At 42.9% G+C, this 13918-nt stretch overlaps 1 protein-coding gene across 7 annotated transcripts in view; it reads left to right on the top strand.

Annotated features, from left to right (window-relative positions):
* The window catches only part of DPP6 (dipeptidyl peptidase like 6), an 812601-nt gene that overhangs the window by 667736 nt on the left and 130947 nt on the right, over positions 1-13918 (top strand). For all 7 annotated transcript variants that reach the window (XM_037891092.2, XM_037891091.2, XM_043541565.1 and 4 more), the window contains one exon: positions 3775-3895. In XM_037891092.2, the coding sequence (XP_037747020.1) occupies positions 3775-3895 (121 nt within the window). The remainder of the gene's footprint in view (positions 1-3774; positions 3896-13918) is intronic.

The raw sequence follows: 13918 nt of genomic DNA, 5'->3' as shown, positions 1-13918 counted from the left end.
TTACTTTAAAGTAAAAATACCGTATTCGTTTTCCATTGCAGCTCTCTGGTGCAGTGTGCACACTGATTAGTGTAGCAAAGCTCTGAAAGATGCAAGAAGTGAAGAAATATAAGCATATTGCTACTCGGCTTTGTTTACTTTTCCTGTAGATTTGTTTAAAGGTAAATAACATACAAAGTATGGCAAGCCCTTCTGTTTCAATTGCTGTGAAACTCCGAGCAAGGAACATGTTATGTTGCATCACTTGAATAATTTCTTCTAATCTGAATGCTTGATTGGATGATCTTTGCAGAAAAGAATAATAAATCTCATCTACAGGGGACTAAATGGAATCTTTCTATACAGTGACAAGGCCCCCAGAATATACTGTGTTCATTACTATTCATCATACCATAGAAAGGAGGATGTTGTCTGGGAATGTAGAATTGTAAGTCTGCAAGTACCTGATCCATCTCCCTTTGATGTGACTGGAAAAACTCCTATTAACTTCTGTAAGAGTTGGGGTGAGCCTAACAGTCAAAATCTAAGGCCAAAATTTTCAAACATGGGTGTCTAAACATGGGTGTGTAAACCAATAACTTCACCTGAATGCATAAGAGCTGGGAGTCTGGGGGAACCCCCATCCTCTCCTGTCACTGGGAAGAGAAGGTGTTGGCAAAGTGCCCAGAGGCCAGTTGTAATCTGTCCCTTTCCCTTTTGGGAGGCTCTTCTGTTCAGAAGTGTCTTCATCTAGGTCTGGATATAACCTAGTGCAATGTTTATGCTACCACAATCTAAATAAATAGCCATAATACTAACCATTAATGGTGCACTGCCCTGTGTCTTTGGTACTTACAACATTGCCGAAACCCTAGACAACTATGAATGCGGTTATCTATCTTAAGTACTTATGTGGCCCCTATTACCTTAGTATCTGAGCACCTCACAGTCTTTAATGCATTTATCCTCACAACACTCCTGTGAGGTAGGGAAGGGCTGTTATCCCCATTTTACAGATGGGGAACTGAGGCACAAAGAGAGTGACTTCCCTGAGGTCGCACTAGAAGTCTGTGGTGGAGCAGGGAATTGAATCCATGTGTCTCAAATCCTAGGCTAGTAGCATAATTACCGGACTGTCCTGCCTCTTTCACAGCAGAGATTGGGAGTTGCTAGAAGCTGACCAATCCTGGAGAGAGCTATTGTGGAGAGCAATATAATTTTTTAAAGAACCACTCCTACACACAAGGGAATTGTGGAGCAGGTTGAGTGAAGGAAGGGAATTTGTACAACACCCACAACGTACCCTGCCCTGAACCCGCTACCTCTGCCACTGGGACTGCAGAACCTACAGGAGTTGCCACACCCCTAATGCCGATATAAATTCTGTGCAACAACATTTTTCATTATTAATATTCCTTAGGTTGCAGTAGCACCCACGATGTGCTAGTTATTTGACAGATGAAGACACAGACCTCCTGCCCACACACACGCACAGTGGCCACAATTTGCTCTCTTTAATGCAAATTAGCTGTAGTCGTTTGGGCTCCTTGCTAGTTTACAGTGTGTCTGAGCAAAGTTTGGGCACCTCTGGGCTTGACTCTGTAAGTCAAGAGTAGCTTCACTGAAGTCAGTGAATGGATTTATACCGATGGCGATATGATCATAATCAGGTACCCTGGTTCTATGTGGCTTAGAGTTTGATTTGTGTTCAGTTTTCGTGACCACAGCATCACTTTGATTTTTTTTTTAATTTCATCCACGAGGGAGAGTGCTGGTTTTAGAAGTGTAAAAGAAAAATCCAGTATTCTTCTTACAGTATGTTATTCTGCTTAGTTCTGACTTTTTGTGTGCATCTAAACTTCAGCATGTGCAAAATTGTTAGTTAATATAACAGTCTGTGCACAGTACCTCTCATTTGTTTTATCTTCATACTAAAAATAAAAATAAAGGCAGGAGAGAGAGAGGAGAATTTAATATCTGTCACAGCATATTTTTACTTTCAGAATACATTAATTGGATACAGCTCTTTTTAGCTCAAATACTCAAGTAGGCTGAAAAAGAATAAAACAAGTTACAGTTTTAGTTCTACTTTTTACCCCAGGCAAATTCACCATAACAGCTGCTGAAATTAAATTTGGATCTATACTTGCTTTTGGCAGCTTTGTAACTCATCTCTGGTTGAAACACTATTGTAATAGGATGTGAAACATGAATTGAAAGCAAATATTTTTTCCAGTTCTACCTTTTCATAAGTACAGTGTAAGAAATTACATTCTTGTATCATGGAAAAGATACTTAACATTTGTTCCAATAGCATTAACTGTATAAAAATCCCACCCTTAAACGTCCATTAAATGTCATTAACAACTTGTCTTTCCAACTGAATTGCTTTGTTGATACTTCTGTGCCTTGCATCTCTGCAGCCTGGTAGAATGAAGTTTAATAGTATTTTTCAAAGCAAGATGTTATTTTTAAAAGGATGAAACTTGCTACACAGAAAACAACCCCACCCCCCACCCCACCCCAAAAAAACATCCCTTTATTGCATGTGACAGTGATACAGGAAACAGTGTTTAGCCAGAGATAAGGACAAAGATTGAGGCCAAGGACCAAGATTTTCAAGAATGTGTGCTTACGGTTTTGCTCTTACGTCCATATTTAAACACCTAAATAAGAGGCCTAATTTTCAGAAGAGCCCAGCATCCACCAGGTTCTGTTGACTTAAGTAGGATCTGTGAATGCTTGGTACTTTGCAAACCAGATACTTAGTTAGGAGCCTAGCTGTAGGCTTGAATTCTTGACTGTTCATAAACCCTTGAGGTGTGATGCTGCAAACCTTTACTCATGCCAGTAGTCTTTACTCATGCAGGTAGTCCCACTGACTGAGTAGAGCTACCTGTGTGAGTAAAGGTTTCCAAGGTCAGGCCCTTTGGTCCTGACCAGTCATTGTCATTATAGGAGGACAGACTAGATGATCACAGTGGTCCATTCTGGCCTTGGAATCTATGAATTAAGGATCCCCTGTCACCTGTCTCAAGAGTATGCATATTAATGTTCATGTCCTCGCCAAATTTCAGTCTGGGTAATTACCTTCCGACAACCTAAAATTACCCAGTAATTTCAATAGGGTGTGGCAGGAGATTTCGCAGCCCTTTCAATATGGGCCACATGTTAATAGAGAATCTAAATTGTCTTGAGGGCCACCTTCCAAGCCACTAGTAGTCACACAGCCCACTTCCCCTCCTATTCAGAAGGACATGTCATTCTTGTAGCATCTACAGCCAGACCTTGCATTGAAATCACTATTAAAAAAGTATTTAATACACCATCAGCTATCTTTTAAGGAAACACATTCATCTACAGACAAGGAGAGCCAGCCTTCTGTGACCAGCCAGGTCTCCACACAGCAAACGTTCTTCAGACCACCAGTGGTCTATGCTCCATGTTTCAGAAACTACTAGGAGGATATGGTATTTTTCACTTCTTGCCCTTAAGCTGTAGATCATTGCTGTTTAACTGCCATATTTCATTATCTAAAATGATGACAATGTTTTAGTAATGAGTGAAGAAATACTTTAACGGGTTCTGTTAAAGTCAATGGAACTATGCCAACTTAAATCAGCTGAGGAGCTAGCAATATAGTTGATAAAAGGCTTTGGGATCCTTTTTTGTTAAAAGTTGCTGTAGAAATGTGATCTATCACCATGTACTGCTGATTGTTGTGAAAGCAATGCACTGTTTTATAATGGACTGCCTGCTTACCAGTGTTCTCTTTTCCTTTTCCCTTCAAATTAGATATTTATCTTTGAGAATAACATCTATTACTGTGCTCATGTGGGGAAACAAGCCATCCGAGTGGTCTCCACTGGAAAGGAAGGTGTTATTTTCAATGGCCTCAGCGACTGGCTATATGAAGGTAGGACACAACATTGAAGGCTGCAGTTAGTTATGAGTTTAAGCTCTAGATTTGCAGTATGGGGTAAAATTAGAAGTGAAACATTTGACTTCTCAGGACTGTGGCCCATTAGTTGGAAATTCAGCTGTTCCAACAGTTAACTGAAGTGCTGAACTGGGAATAATGTGAGAGGATGTAAGAACTGTATTTTCCAGGGCTTCCCCCCTGTTTCAAGGACGATAAATCACAGGGTGTTAATGAACAGAACAGTTTCATTACGTAATGGCACCTGCAATAACTCAAGGTTTCCATCAGACGTGCTTATTTTCTAATCACAGTAAGTGACAGACGTGTGTGTGGGGAAGGGGTTAGGGGGATAAGGGTGAGAAGTTAACAAAAAACCTCTGATTTAGATTTCTAGAACCAGGTGCTCTGGCCCTTTTGTACCAGACCAGGTAGCACAAAGAAGCTGGAAGCTGTGCAGATCTAGGTAGCTGAGAATTTCCTTGGCATGGGGAAGTCCTCAGCTGGCACAGAGCCAGTGCAGTTGACTCCTACTCCACGTAATGGTCCCATAAGGGCAGGAGGGCCATAGCTAATACAATGTTGCACGCCTGCTATTCTCAGTTGGCAGATGTCCCCTTGTGTGCCACTGCTAGCTGGCATAGTGTAGAGCAACCCCTAGGCTATTCTACATTGTGCCAGAGTTAAGGCTGGTAAGGAACTGGCCTCAAGAACCAGAAAACTAAAACCAGCCCTTTTTCAGTCATCACTCCCACAGACTCAGGGTCCTAAATTGTACGCACACGTCGTGGAAGTGTTTGCTACCTGTTTGTCATTGTTTTTGATGATTAAATGTACGTTGAAGCTGAAATACTTATGCATCACAGAATACTTAACCATTAACATTTTCCCTGTAATGAGACAAGGTGATATCTTTTATTCTGTTGGTGAGAGAGACAAGCTTTCGAGCTTACACAGAGCTCTGTGTCTCTCTAATACCTGAAGATAAACATGGCTGCAATGACACTGCATGGAACATTTTCGCTGTAAAGCATTTTGCAGTTAGTCAGAGTGGCTGATGGGGTGTTGCAAAATGCTGATTTAATCTAATTTTTCCTAAAGAGATGAGGTTTCCTTGTTGCGACTCTGAAGGTCAAGTGTACATATCAGTATCTCTGTTTTGCTGATAAACAGCATTTAGTACATAAGGTCTTCTCAAAGTGCGCTGCGTACAGGGCATAATGCTGACAGAAGGAGTTTATCATGTCAGTGAACTCCGAGTGATCAAGCTAGCATACAGTGATGCTGATGTTATGCTGACACACGTTTTTATTCAATTAATGGATTGCTTGGGTTACTTCTTACATGACACTGATTTTCAGTTTTGTCCTTTATAAAAAATTTCTTGTTAAAGCTGTGTTAATTTACTGATAAAATAAGTGATTCTGTGATCAAATACAATGTAAATATACAGGGCCTGATTCTGCTTTCCTTACACTGAATAGCACTTACAAAATAAGTAACCCCACTGAAAGTGCTACTCATTGGGAGTAAGGGTTGCAGAATCAGGTCCACAGTATCCATTTATTTCTTGGTAATTTCATTGTTATATGATGATCATACTTAAGCCTTTTGTCTGTGATGCTAAGTGTCACAGACTGTGTGACTGAAAACAGTTTATATTTGAATAATAGAGTGACCAGTCCCCACGAAAAGGGTAGAGAAGGGTCCAGAGCAAAACCCTAGGTAGAAACACCCGCTAAGTTTTGAGGTGGAGTTCAGAATCTGAGTTTTGCAGACCTGTCTCTCTGGTCTAGCCCATAAGACCCACACTCCTCAGGGAATTGAGAGCAGAAGAACCAGGGAGCAGAGAGCTCTGTGCATCTTAGGAGCTCTGGATGGTCTCTGGTTCCCAGCTGGTCTCCATAAGTGAGCTCCCTTCCACATTGCAGCATCCCCCAGGCTTCCTACCTTGATTCCCTGTCTTCCCATGAGCCTGATGTGATCTCCACTGGGTTCTACAGATTTAAAAAGTCTGTAGGAGGTAACGCTGGGACTGGAAGTAGGAATCAAGATATTGATTGCTGGGGAGCAGAGAATTGATGACTGGGTGAAACCAAATGGACAGTAAGCAAGCAGGAGGGCTAAAGGATCTGGTGTGCCCAGGGCAAGTCTGTGGAGCTCAGGAGCCCTGTAGGCACACTGAATTTGGGTTGAGTGGGAAGTCCAGAGGAAGTTAGGAGCTCAGTAGTACTAAAGGAATCACCAGGACCAGTGGAAGTTGGAGTCCAGGAGTGAAATCCTGGACCTATTGAAGTCAATGCGAATTTTAACATCAGTTTCAGTGCAGCCAGGGTTTACCCTAGCTGCCTGCATTGTGCTGTGCTGTAATATCCCTGCTGATGGCAGCCACCTTCCCACTACTAATATGTGCTCTGCAGTACTGCCTTTCTGTAATGAGCCGAGCCAAACCAAAACCATGAATCCAAACATGCCTAAATGTGAAGCTAATTGAAATCTGAGCAAAGAGCTAAATTTTGCATCTCAGGATCATCTCTTAGTGCTCTGCCTTTTTCACAGGTTCCTATAGCAATGTCTCCCCCACCTCTCCTGTGTAGACAGGCCAGATGTTCAGTACCATATTTCTAGTTGTTTGTGCTGTTAACATCTCAGCAAGTTCTTGGGGTGGATTCTGAAAAAATGCAAAGATCTCACTCCATCTGTACAAATATATGCACCATATAGTCAGAGAATGAGCTACAGTGAAGGCTGCAGTATTGGCATAAAGAATGAGAGTGTTCTCCTTTTCTCTTGTGTTCTTGTTGTCACTGATGTTTATGACCTCTGATAATGTTAGCAGCTGAGGCTCTACTGAGTAGTCATTTGGGTGATGGTTACAATTTATGACCTATTTAGTACCTTCTCCAAATGCAGTACAAAAAACTTCCCAAATTTCAAATTTAAAGAGTAGGATTATAAAACCCTTTTGCAGGTAGTCTGCATCTATTGGTGTGCCCCTGCTACTGGTTAATACAAATGACAGCCCCCAGAGGGACCGTTTTTCTTCATAACGTGATTGCTTTTGTCACAATAAAAGAGGTACCGTCTAGTATTAATCAGATGGTTTTGGTAAATCCGGAAGCAAAAGCAGCTTTAGAGTGGATTTGAAGGGGGTTTTTTCCTCCCCTATAAAAATGCAGAAATTCATTGTGATTCACTTTAAACATTTGCTTTTGTAAATCTGCCAAAGGGGAAAAACTTTCTTCAAGGTACTTATGCTGAACTGTTGTATCTTGATAATATAGTGAAAAACATTTCAAATCAATCAGAGCTGATGTAGCAGCTTAATCTACTTAGTGCATTTAGCTGGAAGGTTGTGGGCTGATACATAGATTACTATAACATGAAAGGCTAGATTAAGCATGGTTTTTATGAAGCTAAAATAAACATTTCTAGTGCTTTGGTATAGTCTGTTATCACTTTTTTCTGCCATGCTGTTTACATGTCTAATGTAAAAATGAAGTTATAGCATAGAAGAAAGAGAACAGATCCACGGAGGTATTCCAGGTATCTATGTTGGATGCCCCTTGCGAGTCCTGGGGCTGTAAACAAGCTATGTATATACATGAGTAACCACTACAGAATGGTGTAGTTTGTTATGCGTGACCACTGTCAGTTTGTGTGTGTCTGTGTGTTAGAAACAGTGAAATGTAAAGATAATGTTTAAAATAAATAGAGGCATGATTGAAAGTGTTTTCTGTGAAATGGAGTGCTATTTTGACAAAAGCAGTGTACACGTCCATAAAAAATGTAGTGAATTTTAGAATGCATTGCACTCATGCATTTTGTTATAACACGCTCTGACAGCAAAACCTAATATTCTCACCCCCATTGTTATTAATGTCTCTTCATAACTGTCAAAATTCTGAACACCTGAAGATATTGTCCAGAGGTCTTGATAAGTCAGAGGATGAGGGGTCATGGGACCCAGGCTCTGTTCTTAGTTCAGATGAGCTGTGTGACCTTGGAAAAGTCGTAACGTCCTTGAACCTCTGTTTCCCCACTTGAAAACAAAGAGATAAAAATATTTCACAACCTCACATGTTGTGAGGCTAAAAAGGGCTTAATTGTTCTGAAGTGCTGAGAATACTGTGTTGCTAAGTACCGTAGAAAGGCCTATGAATAAATACATGCCGACACACTACTGCAGTACCTGTAATGAACAGTTTGTGGTGTGTAAGTGCTGTAGTTCAGGCCCAGTATACAAACCACCAGAGAAGTTACACTGCAGAAAAAGGAGTTTATCATAAAATCACTACCTGGCCTTCTTTAGCCAGTCTATAACCACAGTGTTCTCTAGAAGCTGGAGTCACTTTGTGCTGCTAGATATGTGGCCTCGTACTGCTTGAAGAATGTGAGGGGATTTAAAAGAGACAAGGTAATGTACCAACTTCTGTTGGTGGAAGGGACAAGCTTTCAAGCTTCATAGAGCTCTCCCTTGGGCCTCTTTAAAACATGAACTTCATTCATTTGTTGGCTATGCTCTGGAAGAGTGGAGGCATGGATTTTATTTAGGCTCTTATCTAGGTCTACCCTGTTTATATACCATCAAACTGAGCACTTCCTTTTTGTTTTTTGTGTACATTTCCTTGGATATAGAAAGTAGCCCCTCACAAAGTGATAGAAGCTGCTTTGTGAGTTGATATATATGGCAGCGTGACAGAGTATACCTGGCCTTTGCGGCTCCATACAAGAAGCCCTGCAGTCCTACCATACCCGGACCCAGGAAAGGACCAGTGAAGATGGTCGTCCAAGCCTGCGTAGGGAGGCAGCCAATCGGAGCCCAGCTGACTCAGATAAAAGGAGCTGTGGGACCTTAGCAGTTCAGTTCCTGGTGGTGACCAGAAGGGCAAGAAAGTGTGCTCCTCTCTGGGCCAACAGATCTCGAGGGACAACCAGAGTGTTTCTGGCTGCATTTGCTTAAGCTGGGTTTGCAGGGAGAGAGGACTAAAGTACCTTAGCCCTGAGGTAAGGATGAAATAAATGGGGCCAGATAGAAGGAGGCCCAGAGAAGAAGCAGCAACGAACTGAAATCGAGCAGTGCGTAGCTGCTATTTATATGGTCCCTGGGTTGGAATCCAGAGTATTGGGCAGGCTCAGGTATCTGTGCCAGCCACAAGTAAAGTGGCATAAACCCCAGGTAGGAGACAGGCCTTATTTTAGGCCAGAATAAAGGGTCAAATTTAAAGGGCTCAGAGGCAGGGCTGAAGACCCTAGTGAGAGCAATAGGCTGTTATTTTTTGGCCTCTTTAATATCCCGGAAGGGATTCATTTGGACTTCGTGACTCAGCCAGATGCCCAAGCCAGGGAAGACCCACTAAGGTCAGCTGGCAGCTTGCAGGTGGCACCAGGGACGAGATGAGAACTACAGTACCACATGCAGCCACTAGGAGGTGCTCAAGAGGTGAGTGCTGCCCATTACAGACAGACTATGTGATTTTTAGGGACCTTGTTTTCCAGCGGGTTTCTTCCCCATCTGGTGTGGCTGCCAAAGGGGATGATCAAGCAGCAAGTTGACCTGTGAGTCTGTCATCCAGAAACTGACATCCTCAAGTAGACAGGTTTGTGTTGGCTCGACTTTAAAGCTAGCCCTGATTTTCTGGTTACAACACCAGGATATTGGTGTTTGTCTTAATTGTGAGAAAGGAAGCACCATATCTGTGGCACTGGGCAGCAACAGCATCTTAAATGTCAATCTCTTACAGACTTTTGTACAGTAAAAGATACTTGTACCCACAATTTACAATTGAACCTCTGTTCTTTTGTTGAGTTTACACAAAGCAACTGTTATTATATTTTATTTTTGGCTAGCAGAGTAGAGAGAAAAAAAAATGAAAAGAGATTATTTTACTCAGCAGTGACCTTTACATAGGTTCATAATCCACAGTTTGTCTGCATTGAATGTTATCATTGCTAGATACTGTAATGTAACTTTGCAGTGACACCTGGTGGGAGAGGCCAGGATGTCATTCTCATTAAGATTAAATATCTTATAACCATACAAAAATTTGCTGCAAGATATTGTAAAATAGTCCCAATGTCTGCCCTCAGATGCATCTATGCAATTCCTCCTAAACTCGAGGCAACTGCTTATACACAGGTGCTGGCAGAATCTTGCCCATGTAAGTATGCACCCTTTCCTGACTTTAAAAAGACAATGCAGGATGTAATTATGAAAAGTCTTCCTCCAAAATTTAATCAACATCTTGCAAAAATTAGAGAGTATAGTAAATCATGTATGGTTGTCTTAGAGATGCAGTCCTTCACAATATCTGCCAAGTCATATAGTGTTTACTTTGAATCATAGAATCATAGAATATCAGGGTTGGAAGGGACTTCAGGAGGTCATCTAGTCCAACCCCCTGCTCAAAGCAGGACCGATCCCCAATTAAATCATCCCAGACAGGGCTTTGTCAAGCCTGACCTTAAAAACTTCTAAGGAAGGAGATTCCACCACCTCCCTAGGTAACGCATTCCAGTGTTTCACCACCCTCCTAGTGAAAAAGTTTTTCCTAATATCCAACCTAAATCTCCCCCACCGCAACTTGAGACCATTACTCCTTGTTCTGTCATCAGCTACCACTGAGAACAGTCTAGATCCATCCTCTTTGGAACCCTCTTTCAGGTAGTTGAAAGCCCCCCTCATTCTTCTCTTCCGTAGACTAAACAATCCCAGTTCCCTCAGCCTCTCCTCATAAGTCATGTGTTCCAGTCCCCTAATCATTTTTGTTGCCCTCCGCTGGACTCTTTCCAATTTTTCCACATCCTTCTTGTAGTGTGGGGCCCAAAACTGGACACAGTACTCCAGATGAGGCCTCACCAATGTCGAATAGAGGGGAACGATCATGTTCCTTGATCTGCTGGCAATGCCCCTACATATACATCCCAAAATGCCATTGGCCTTCTTAGCAACAAGGGCACACTGTTGATTCATATCCAGCTTCTCGTCCACTGTAACCCCTAGGTCCTTTTCTGCAGAACTGCTGCCGAGCCATTCGGTCCCTAGTCTGTAGCGGTGCATGGGATTCTTCCGTCCTAAGTGCAGGACTCTGCACTTGTTGAACCTCATCAGATTTATTTTGGTCCAATCCTCCAATTTGTCTAGGGCACTCTGTATCCTATCCCTCCCCTTCTGCGTATCTACCTCTCCTCCCAGTTTAGTGTCATCTGCAAACTTGCTGAGGGTGCATCTTGCTGAGGAAGATATTGAACAAAACCGGCCCGAGGACCGACCCTTGGGGCACTCCACTTGATACCGGCTGCCAACTAGACATGGAGCCATTGATTACTACCCGTTGAGCCCGACAATCTAGCCAGCTTTCTATCCACCTTATAGTCCATACATCCAGCCCATACTACTTTAACTTGCTGGTAAGAATACTGTGGGAGACAGTGTAAAAAGCTTTGCTAAAGTCAAGGAACAACACATCCACTGCTTTCCCTTCATCCACAGAGCCCGATATCTTGTCACAGAAGGCAATTAGATTAGTCAGGAATGACTTGCCCCTGGTGAATCCATGCTGACTGTTCCTGATCACGTTCCTGTCCTCTAAGTGCTTCAGAATTGATTCCTTGAGGACCTGCTCCATGATTTTTCCAGGGACTGAGGTGAGGCTGACTGGCCTGTAGTTCCCCGGATCCTCCTCCTTCCCCTTTTTAAAGATGGGCACTACATTAGCCTTTTTCCAGTCGTCCGGGACTTCCCCCGATCGCCATGAGTTTTCAAAGATAATGGCCAATGGCTCTGCAATCACATCCGCCAACTCCTTTAGCACTCTCAGATGCAACGCATCCGGCCCCATGGACTTGTGCACGTCCAGCTTTTCTAAATAGTCCCTAACCACCTCTTTCTCCACAGAGGGCTGGTCACCTTCTCCCCATGCTGTGCTGCCCAGTGCAGTAGTCTGGGAGCTGACCTTGTTCGTGAAGACAGAGGCAAAAAAAGCATTGAGTACATTAGCTTTTTCCACATCCTGTCACTAGGTTGCCTCCCTCATTCAGTAAGGGGCCCACACTTTCCTTGACTTTCTTCTTGTTGCTAATATACCTGAAGAAACCCTTCTTGTTACTCTTAACATCTCTTGCTAGCTGCAACTCCAAGTGTGATTTGGCCTTCCTGATTTCACTCCTGCATGCCCGAGCAATATTTTTATACTCCTCCCTGGTCATTTGTCCAGTCTTCCACTTCTTGTAAGCTTCTTTTTTGTATTTAAGATCAGCAAGGATTTCACTGTTAAGCCAAGCTGGTCGCCTGCCATATTTACTATTCTTTCTACACATTGGGATAGTGTGTCCCTGTAACCTCAATAAGGATTCTTTAAAATACAGCCAGCTCTCCTGGACTCCTTTCCCCCTCATGTTATTCTCCCAGGGGATCCTGCCCATCAGTTCCCTGAGGGAGTCAAAGTCTGCTTTTCTGAAGTCCAGGGTCCGTATTCTGTTGCTTTCCTTTCTTCCTTGTGTCAGGATCCTGAACTCGACCATCTCATGGTCACTGCCTCCCAGGTTCCCATCCACTTTTGGTTCCCCTACTAATTCTTCCTGGTTTGGGAGCGGCAGGTCAAGAAGAGCTCTGCCCCTAGTTGGTTCCTCCAGCACTTGCACCAGGAAATTGTCGCCTACATTTTCCAAAAACTTCCTGGATTGTCTGTGAATCGCTGTATTGCTCTCCCAGCAGATATCAGAGTGATTGAAGTCTCCCATGAGAACCAGGGCCTGTGATCTAGTAACTTCCATTAGTTGCCGGAAGAAAGCCTCGTCCACCGCATCCCCCTGGTCCGGTGGTCTATAGTAGACTCCCACCACGACATCATCCTTGTTGCTCATGCTTCTAAACTTAATCCAGAGACTCTCAGGTTTTCTGCAGTTTCATACTTGAGCTCTGAGCAGTCATACTGCTCTCTTACAGACACCACTGCTCCCTTACAGACACTACATACTGCTCCCCACCTTTTCTGCCCTGCCTGTCCTTCCTGAACAGCTTATATCCATCCATGACAGTACTCCAGTCATGTGAGTTATCCCACCAAGTCTCTCTTATTCCAATCACATCAAAATTCCTTGACTTGGCCAGGACTTCCAGTTCTCCCTGCTTGTTTCCCAGGCTTCGTGCATTTGTGTATAGGCACTTGAGATAACCCACTGATCGCCCCTCTTTCTCAGTATGAGGCAGGAGCCCTCCCCTCTCACGCGCTCCTGCTCATGCTTCCTCCCGGTATCCCACTTCCCCACTTACCTCAGGGCTTTGGTCTCCTTCCCCCGGTGAACCTAGTTTAAAGCCCTCCTCACTACGTTAGCCAGTGAGGAGGGCTTTAAACTAGAGCAGCATCTTTCATGGTTTTAGTATTTTAAGTACCTGAAATAGACATTTTTCCTTTCTTAATGTAGACTGGTGTCAAATGAAGTATTCATACAGGAGTCTTGTAAAATTTTGACATTGATAGCGTGATAGATACAGGAAAGTTATTAGAGTCTGCTGAAAATATTATCTTGATTTGTCTGCTTATATGATTTTTAACTTCATAATATTAGAACCGTGAGTCCCTCTTACCTGAAACCGAGAACTTTCATAGTCAGTTTATGCATGAAGTTGAAGAAGAGCCAAGTACGACGACAGGTGTAAGTGAATTACTCCTAAAATTGCTGCTTGGTATCGCCAGAGAAAGAAAACGGACATTGTTATATTTCACACTAAGAGGTAAACCATAGCCAATAAACAGTAACCACACAGTGTGATGGGGCAGGTGAAGGAAGAAGAATTAGCCTGAGTCATCTCTGATGAATTATTCTCCGAAGGAGTGTCTGTCAAAAGTGTGTGAACCATAATACCCAGGGCTCCAGAGACAAAGAGAACATAGCCCCTGTGGGAATGTCAAATGGGGCAAGAGAATCCATTTTGAGAATGTATGCTTAGAGTCATTGGTTCCAAAAGAGCAATGAATGGCAAGATTTTTGAATACCTTAACGTCTTTACTCATCCAG

Source organism: Chelonia mydas, chromosome 2 (genome assembly GCF_015237465.2).
Source record: "Chelonia mydas isolate rCheMyd1 chromosome 2, rCheMyd1.pri.v2, whole genome shotgun sequence".
Taxonomy (NCBI): Eukaryota; Metazoa; Chordata; order Testudines; family Cheloniidae; genus Chelonia; species Chelonia mydas.
Note: the sequence above shows the minus strand (reverse complement) of the source record. Positions and strands in the feature narration are given on the sequence as shown.